The sequence below is a fragment of the Anomaloglossus baeobatrachus genome, chromosome 9 (genome assembly GCF_048569485.1).
Source record: "Anomaloglossus baeobatrachus isolate aAnoBae1 chromosome 9, aAnoBae1.hap1, whole genome shotgun sequence".
NCBI lineage: Eukaryota > Metazoa > Chordata > Amphibia > Anura > Aromobatidae > Anomaloglossus > Anomaloglossus baeobatrachus.
Window position 1 is genome coordinate 142,994,368 of NC_134361.1, and position 9,900 is coordinate 143,004,267.

The 9,900-nt window shown below is 41.2% G+C and overlaps 1 protein-coding gene across 1 annotated transcript in view; it reads left to right on the plus strand.

Moving 5' to 3' along the window:
• Positions 1–8,536, plus strand: part of LOC142251846 (transforming growth factor beta activator LRRC32-like) — a 142,881-nt gene extending 134,345 nt beyond the window's left edge. Inside the window, exon 3 of the mRNA XM_075324894.1 lies at positions 6,560–8,536. Within this exon, the coding sequence (XP_075181009.1) occupies positions 6,560–8,536 (1,977 nt within the window). The remainder of the gene's footprint in view (positions 1–6,559) is intronic.
• Positions 8,537–9,900: the final 1,364 nt, after the last annotated feature.

A 9,900-nucleotide genomic window follows, 5' to 3' on the forward strand; every position in this document is an offset into this window, starting at 1 on the left:
GACAATAGAATCTGCATTACTGCCATGAACTTAAGAATAAAGAGAAATTTAGCTATTGAATTGATCAATATAACAGTGTTGTGGCTCTGTTGCATTGATCAATTCAATAGCTAAATTTCTCTTTATTCTTAAGATCATGGCAGTTGTGAAGATTCCATTGTCATATTTTCATTCTCACATATAGCTATTGTATTTTTCATGCCAGTAATTATACAGAAGTTTCTGCTTTACATTTATTGCCCTTGCACTGTCACTGGTGTGCAGCCCTAAATATAAACCTAAATCTAGCCCTAACTCTAGCGGTAAGTCTAAACCCAGCCATAAGTCTAAAGCGGGCTTTACATGCAACGACATCGCTAACGAGATGTCCTTGGGGTCACGGAATTCGTGACGCACATCCGGCCTGGTTAGCGACGTCATTGCGTGTGAAACACACGAACGACCGTTAAACGATCAAAATTACTCACCTAATCATTGATCATTGACCGGTCGTTCTAATCCCGATTATTCTTGCTGTTGCAGGACGTAGGTTGTTCGTCGTTGCTGCGGCAGCACACATCGCTATGTGTGACACCGCAGGAACGAGGAACTACATCATACCTGCGGCCGTCGGCAATGAGGAAGTAAGGAGGTGGGCGGGATGTTACGGCTGTTCATCTCTGCCCCTCCGCTTCTATTGGACGGCCACTTAGTGACACCGCTGTGACGCTGAACGAACCTCCCCCTTAGAAAGGAGGCGCTAGCGATGTCGCTGTGTATAAAGCCCACTTATCTCTACTCAAAGCCTTAAGCCTAAACCAATTCACTATGCTGACCATTTTTATTTCAGTTGCTGCCTATGCTGAAAGCAGCAACTGAGCTACTAGCAATAGCAGTCCCACACTATGCACTTTTAATTTAGTTTAGTGCATCATTATTTCTATATGAATTAAAAGTTAAGTTTTATTAATTAGTCTTTAGTATAGGGGTTTAGTTGCCTTTGGCAAATTGTAAATTCGATTATCCCTATGCTGACTTATGAACTATTTATTAGGTTGGGGGAATTTTGCACCCTTAATCAACACATCTGTCCCCTCTGCTGCCACATTTTCCCATTAACACGCTGCCTCTGGGTTATACTAACATAATATACATATAATAAGCATTTTCAGTTCTAAAAGAGGACTAAAGGACAAAAAAAAATCAAATTCCATTATCAAAGATATTTACATACGTGATAATAAGCCCAATAGCAATAGCAAGCAATAAACAAGTGATAATGATGTTCTTAGTGACATGGAAGCAGATCCACACTTCTATACTAAAGCTGGTGCAGATTTCCATAGGTGTGTAATGGTTTATGCAGAGCTGTATTGCAGGTCTATGTGTAAGCCAAATACAGTAACAAGCAAAAGGGTAACAATGTTTTAAACTTTTGAATTTCAGGTTCCATTTCTCTTCATACACTACAACTTTGAATGCGAAACTACTGTCATTTTATAGACAATAATCTTGGCTATCTCATACATAAATTTGACTTACAACTATTTTGCATATGATTAGTTATGCACATTTTTGTCATGTCACTACATTGATACGTGTTTTGCACCTAAAAATCTAAAAAAATTTTTTTATTATTTTGTTAGTATTTTGTAAATCCACCTTTGGCTTTCAACACTGCCTGAACCCTTCTGGGCATGCTCTCGACTTGATTGAAGAAACTCTTAACTGAAATCTGATCCCACATCTCTTCTACACATTCCTAATATTGGTGCATACTGGTCGCCTCACTTGGCTTTGTATACAGGTTTTTCTTCAACTCTACCCAAAAAGTGTTTGATCGATTTGAGGTCTAGGGGCCAAACTGGCACTGCTACTTCATTGTCATAGAACCATTTCTTGGCCAATATTAACGTATGCTTTGGGTCGTTGTCCAGCTGGAACACTATGTCATCTTTTTCACACCCATAGTACTCAAGTGTATGAAGTAATTTCTCAAATATAGCTCAGCATTGAGACCACCATTGATCTGGTCAAGTATCCAACACCTTTGGCGGTGAAACAACCCCATATTATCAGGCTTCCTCCACTGAGCTTAAAAGTTCCATAAACTTCTCGATCTGTTAACCCCTTTTTCCCTTGTTTCTTCCAGACCCATTTGCATCCATCAGTGCCTAGTATATTGACTTTCATCTCATTGCTTCAAATCACCCTTTTCCAATCTTCTTCTATCCACTTTTCATATTTTTTTGTAAACTCGAGCAGACACTTCTTATGATAATATAGAAGGCTTCTTCACATTTTTTTGGACCACTATTCCAGACTTGTGTAATGTACAGTGCACAGTGCTTACATGAACGTCTGTGAGCTCACTATTACAAATCATACAAGTCGCCTCCACTGCCATGTTTGTCGCACCAGAACCGATTGACCTTGTGATGAGCCGACTTGTTGACTCCGATATTTTGCCTGGACGTCCACCTTTTGATTTTTAAATGGATGGATGAACTTCATTTTGTATTCTTATAACTTTCATGACACTCACATGATGCAGTTTTGCAATTTTCTTGGGCGACAGACCGCTATCAATGAGCTGGATAATGCTGTGTCTCTTTTCTTGGGAAATTTTCTTCATGGCTGCTCCTCGATTTGAATCAGTGACCTTTTGCTTAGGACTCAACCTAATAAAAGAGTGAGCTATTAGGGAATGTGAGAACAGGTTGGAATTTACAGAATACAGAAAGAAAAAAAATCAAACACCAGGAGCAAAAAAGTAGCAATGCAGTAACATGACAAGAATCTGTATAGCTAATCATATGTTAAAGAATGCAAGTCAAACTTATGAATAAGATAGCCAAGATGATTGTCTATGAAATGATGGTGGTCTCACGCTCAAAGCTGTAGTGGACGGTAAGATATGGAGCCTGAAAGTCAAAAGTTCAAAACATTGTTACCCTTTTGCTTTTACTTTATACAGCACCTACAATAGGATCAGAACTCATCATACATAGTCACATTAGGCTTTACTAACATGTTTAGCTGACCTAATTGATCCTTATAGTATCTGTACTGGCACTATGTACAGCATACAGCTCACACATGGACACCCATTATGGCTGTGTGCAGAATCTCAGGCTATTTTCCTGTGATAATTACACTTTGGGAACTTTGACATTTTACAGAAATGAGAACAAATCAAGGAAACTACCACTGTGGTCCAGGCTATATATATTGTTACTTTCAGTCGTCTGGGCATGGCTAATTACAGATGTGGTTATGTTCTCTCTTTTCAAAAAGGAAATGTCGGATGTGATACTTCACAGAAATGACAATGCAACTTTATCACCAATGAATAGGGAATGCTGCTGTATAGTTTATTATTTCAGGGTGTAGCAAATAAAATCTAAAGTATATTGTATTTCATCTATATAACCCACACAGACATTAAAGGGAACCTGTCACCACTTTTTTTGCGTATAAGCTGCAGCCACCACCACCGGGCTCTTATATACAGCATTCTAACATACTGTATGTAAGAGCCCAGGCCGCTGTCAGAGCATAAAAAACACTTTATAATACTTACCTAACGGTTGCGCGGTTGGCCATATGGGCGTCTCCATTTTCCAGTGCCGGCGCCGCCTCTTTTGGCCATCTTGTTCTCCTTCTTCTGTAGCCGGGGTGCATGACGCGTCCTACGCCATCCATACTCGCCGGCATTCAGGTTCTGAGCAGGCGCACTTTGATCTGCTGTGAGCAGGGCAGATCAAAGTATTGTAGTGCGCCTGCGCAGGACCGGTGATTGTGTACGAAGATGGCCGAAAGAGGAGGCACCGGCAACAGACAACGAAGAAGTATTACAAAGTGTTTTTTATGTTCTCACAGCAGCCTGGGCTCTTATACACAGTCATGGCCAAAAGTTTTGAGAATGCTACAAATATTAATTTTTACAGAGTCTACTGCTTAAGTTTTTCTAATGGCAATTTGCATATACTCCAGAATGTCATAAAGAGTGATCAGCTTAACCGCAATTACTTGCAAAGTCAATATTGGCTAAGAAAATTAACTTCAACCACCAAAACACATTTCAACATCATTGCATTCCTGCCTTAAAAGGAGCAGATAACATTGTTTTAGTGATTGTTCCATTAACACAGGTGTGCGTGTTGATGAGGACAGGGCTGATGATCAATCAGTCATGATTAAGTAAGAATGACACCACTGGACACTTTAAAAGGAGGCTGGTGCTTGGTATAATTGTTTCTCTTCAGTTAACCATGGTTATCTCTAAAGAAACACGTGCAGCCATCATTGCTCTGCACAAAAATGGTCTAACAGGGAAGAGTATCGCAGCTACAAAGATAGCACCTCAGTCAACAGTCTATCGCATCATCAAAAACTTCAAGGAGAGAGCTTCCATTGTTGCCAAACAGGCTCCAGGGGCGCCCAAGAAGGACCAGCAAACGCCAGGACCGTATCTTAAAACTGTTTCAGCTGCGGGATCGGACTACCAGCAGTGCCGAGCTAGCTCAGCAATGGCAGCAGGCTGGTGCGAGTGCTTCTGCACGCACTGTGAGGCGGAGACTGCTTGAGCAAGGCCTGGTTTCAAGGAGGGCAGCAAAGAAGCCACTTCTCTCCAGAAAAAACATCAGGGACCGACTTATATTCTGCAAAAGGTACAGGGAGTGGACTGCTGAGGACTGGGGTAGAGTCATTTTCTCAGATGAATCCCCTTTTCGATTGCTTGGGACATCTGGAAAACATCTTATTAGGAGAAGAAGAGATGAGCGCTACCACCAGTCTTGTCTCATGCCAACTGTTAAGCATCCTGAAACGATTCATGTGTGGGGTTGCTTCTCAGCCAAGGGAATCGGCTCACTCACAGTCTTACCTAAAAACACAAACATGAATAAAGAATGGTACCAGAATGTCCTCCAAGAGCAACTTCTCCCAACTGTCCAAGAGCAGTTTGGTGCCCAACAATGCCTTTTCCAGCATGATGGAGCACTTTGCCATAAAGCAAAGGTGATCACTAAATGGCTCATGGAACAAAACATAGAGATTTTGGGTCCATGGCCTGGAAACTCCCCAGATCTTAATCCCATTGAGAACTTGTGGGCAATCAAGAGACAGGTGGACAAACAAAAACCAACAAATTCTGGCAAAATGCAAGCATTGCTTATGCAAGAATGGACAGCTGTCAGTCAGGATTTAATCCAGACGTTGATTGAGAGCATGCCAGGGAGAATTGCAGAGGTCCTGAAAAAGAAGGGTCAACAGTGCAAATATTGACTTGCTGCATTAACTCATTCTAAATGTCAATATAACCTTTTGGTACTCATAATATGATTGCAGATATATTTCTGTATGTGATGTAAACATCAGACAAACACAATTAAAAACCAGAGGGCAACAGATCATGTGAAAATATAATTTTGGTGTCATTCTCAAATCTTTTGGCCATGACTGTACAGCATGTTAGAATGCTTTATATAAGAGCCCGGTGGTGGTGGCCGCAGCTTATAGGGCAAAAAAGTGGTGACAGGTTCCCTTTAAAGCGATCACTGGAAGCCATGGATTCCATACACCAGACATATCCACACGTTATAAAAAATGCCACAATGCCAGTAATCTACTCTATCATAGACTCAATGTAACAATGAATTATAGAGCCACACTCTTAAGCGGGCTTTACATGCTGCGATCTCGCTAGCGAGATCGCAAGCGATTGTACCCGCCCCCGTCGGTTGTGCGACACGGGCAAATTGCTGCCCGTCGCACACAACCTCGCTTACCCCCATCACATGGACTTAGCTGTCCTGCGACGTCGCTCTGGCCAGCGATCCACCTCCTAAACATCCTGCCCACCTCCTTCCTTCCGCATAGCCGGTGGAGGCAGGTAAGGAGATGTTCCTCGCTCCTTCGGTGTCACACACAGTGATGTGTGGTGCAACAGGAATGACTAACAACATCGCTGATGAGAGGTAAACGATTTTTTGTTTTAGCATGACCTCTCCACGGCAAACAATTTTTGCCGCTTTTGCGATCACTTTAGGTCGCACAGAACTGTTACACGCTGCGATATCGTTAATGAAGCCGGATGTGCGTCACAAACAACGTAACCCCGACGATAATTCATTAACGATATCATAGCGTGTAAAGCCCGCTTTAGGATCCCCATCATCCAGCAATCCAGCACCACCGCTCTGTTGGCCCCCATTGTCAGATGACTGAATGAAGAGATCCATCACTTGTGGTGGGATGACATCAATTGCACTTTCTCTGTAGTGTAGTTTAAGGTTGTGTACTGTTTTTAGACATCAACCTACTGGTACATAGTCTATAAATTGGAGATTGTATACATCAGAAAACCTTGGCATTTACAAGGATGAATGTATTAGCCATAACTGCATAAGATTATTGCAGCCAGCTCCATTTCAAAATGGGTAGAATTTTTTATATGCATGGACAATTTATACTGTATGTACCATTCTAGTCACACTCGTTAATCCTCTGGTTTATGATAGTCCTATATTTACTAAAATATGGTTCTAATTCTAAAGTGTTTTTTCTTGCCCCGTAGAATATGTATGAAGTGAAATGCCAACATAACGCCATGCACTTTGTTCCAAAGAGCCTGCCAGACAGTTTGAAGACACTAGATCTGTCTCATAACCTCATTCAAGAACTAACACGTATATCTATGTCAAATCTGCTTAATCTTGAGAATTTCAACATTGAACAAAATCACCTGGAAACCATTGAAAATGGAGCGCTGGATGCTTTATTACGACTTCAGTCTCTTAACCTTGCCTCTAACAGATTGCATAAACATTATTTATCTAACAAAGGAGGTTTTGGCAGTTTGCAAAGTTTAAAAAGATTAAATCTTGCACATAATAACTTGGATACTGATACAGTGCACTGCTATCTGTCAAACATTACTTCACTAGTAAATCTGGATTTGTCATGGAACACAATTGCAATTCTGCTCTTGGGAATGTTTGATGGAGTTCCACGACTGGTAGAGTTAAATCTTTCCAACAACTACATAGCAGAGATAGAGAGTGGTACATTTGACTCACTGCCGTATCTAAGAGTGCTAAACCTCGCTAAGAATGCTATAAGTTGCATTTCAAGCTTTGATCTCCCTCAGCTACATCTGCTTAACCTGAGTTCAAATTCTCTTAAGTTCTTTCTTAGTCAGAATTCTCAGAAATTCTACCAATTGCGGAATCTAGACCTAAGCCGAAACAGTCTGGTGAGCCTTCCAATTCTGCCCAAAATCAACATGGTACAACATCTTAATCTCTCAAGGAATAATATTGCCCAGTTGGTCCTGTTTTCCAATGAAACAGAAGAAAACTTAAAGATGACCTCCTGGTATGACACCACTGCGGATTTGGATCTTCCCAGTAGAGTGGTAAAGATAACCTCACATTTTACAAACATTATGGATTTGGATCTTAGTTACAACTATATCACCTCATTTCCTTGGCAATTTCTATCCTATGTCAGCTCACTTCAAAATGTGAACATGGCTGAGAACTGCCTACATAATATGACTGGTGCCTTCTACTCTGAGATGTCACATCAAAATGGAACAATTACTATTACAGCTCTGCGGAATCTGAGGATTCTAGATATCCGTGGAAATTTTATTACTTATATCCCACATTGGTTGTTTGATTTGCTGCCTGAAATTGAGCAAATAAATCTGAAAAACAATGAAATTAGGTTTTGCTCTCCTGAAGAAGTAAATGACTCAACAGTAAATGTCTGCACCACGTTCTCTGGAGCTCATCATCTCCAGGATTTAAATCTGCAAAACAATAACATTAAATTCCTTCCACCAAATGTATTTCTACACACACCTTTATATTTTCTAGATCTGTCAGACAATGTAGGGTTAAACATGAATGAAGGGGCTCTAACCGAGGTTCAGCAGTCGCTCCGGATAATGTCACTGAAAAGAAACTTTATGACTGACTCTCATACCAACTTTCCATGTATAAAGGAGCTGAAAACACTGGATTTGTCCAGTAACAGACTTACTAAGATTCCAGCCCATCTACAGTGTTCTGCACTGGAGACTCTAAATATTCAGAACAACAATATGCGTCTACAGGAAGAAAGGACCGTTCTTAATAGGATGAAAAGTCTGAAACAGGTGTTTGTTAGCGGTAACCCAATTGACTGCTGCTCTCTAACATGGTTGGATCATTTGCTGGTTTCTGGAGTTGATATTGTAGATCTTAAAAACACACATTGTATTTATGCAGATACTAATATGAGTATCCATGTCAATAACCCTTCTATCCAAAGCCAATTCTGCCACCAGCACACAACTCTAAGCCTCCTTACAATTGTCATCATCATTTTAATAGTATTTTTCATTCTCTCCATAGTTTGTATTCTTATATCTCGTAATCGAAAGGTTTGTCTTACAAGGAAATTTAGAAGTAACAAAGTATCATCTGAAATTCCTAGACAGATTCAGAAAATGAAATCTGAGGCAAAGCAAGTATGCTTTACTGTCAGTAGTAAAGGGACATTCTGAAAGAATCATGTAATTTCTCTTGCGCATTCTAGAGTAGAAGGGATATATAATAGCAGATTCTGTCAAGCAGAAAATATAGCCCAATACTCCAATATAATAGTGGATAATAGCAAGGACTAAAACTTAGCTTTTAATAATAAATACATTAAAAGGGTACCAAAGTGCTTAGTGCATGAATTGTGCAAATAACCAAAGGTGATGCCAAAATGGCAATAAATCAGAACAATCTCACCCAGATCTTCTCCATGGATAAGATTGGACACCGGTCCGGGGTTGATCACTGGCTGGAAGGATCAGGGCAATGCGTCGGGTGATGGAATAGCCAACCCTGTCGTGCCCCGTGAATAGACTTCCGCCCTGACAAGGGCAGCCCGATATAAGCCGTCTGCCCCACAACCACAAAAATGAAAATATATGTGCTCCCGACGTGTTTCCCTCTTAATAAAAAGAGTTCACCGTCTACCCGGGCACATAGGTCTTCTTTGATCCACTAGCCTGTATTGATCCCTGCCACTGCAGGTTGATCTTTTTCTCTCTCCTGCCATTGCAGGCTGATCGCTCTCCCCTTCGGAACTCTTTTTATTAAGAGGGAAACGCGTCGGGAGCACATATATTTTCATTTTTGTGGTTGTGGGGCAGACAGCTTATTTGAGGCTGCCCTTGTCAGGGCGGAAGTCTATTCACGGGGCACGACAGGGTTGGCTATTCCATCACCCGACGCATTGCCCTGATCCTTCCAGCCAGTGATCAACCCCGGACCGGTGTCCAATCTTATCCATGGAGAAGATCTGGGTGAGATTGTTCTGATTTATTGCCATTTTGGCATCACCTTTGGTTATTTGCACAATTCATGCACTAAGCACTTTGGTACCCTTTTAATGTATTTATTATTAAAAGCTAAGTTTTAGAGTAGAAGGGACAAACAAAAGCACTAACCTCACAATTACAAAGGAATAGGAATAAGCAGCACCAGATCACCTCTTAGGCCCCCTTCACACGTCTGTTAAAAAACACGCACGTGTGTTATGTCCGTTTTTCGGGTCCGTTTTCCGTTTTTGTGTCCTTTTTTTGTGTCCGTGTGCCATCTGTGTGAATGCAGTATGCTAGCCGTGTGTGCATGTTGGTTGTCCGTTTATGTGTGAGAGAAATAACTGACATGTGTATGTGTTGTCCGTGTGAATTTATGCGTGTTTGTGATGCACAATGTCATAAATACATACCCGCTGACAGCAGACAGAGTCGCGCGTAGAGAATGAACTGGGATGAACTTCACCCGACTTCATTGTCATACCGCGGCTCTGTCTATGTCGCGTCCTGATTAGTGGTCACCTGAGAAGGACTCACCAGTGACCGCTAATCACCAG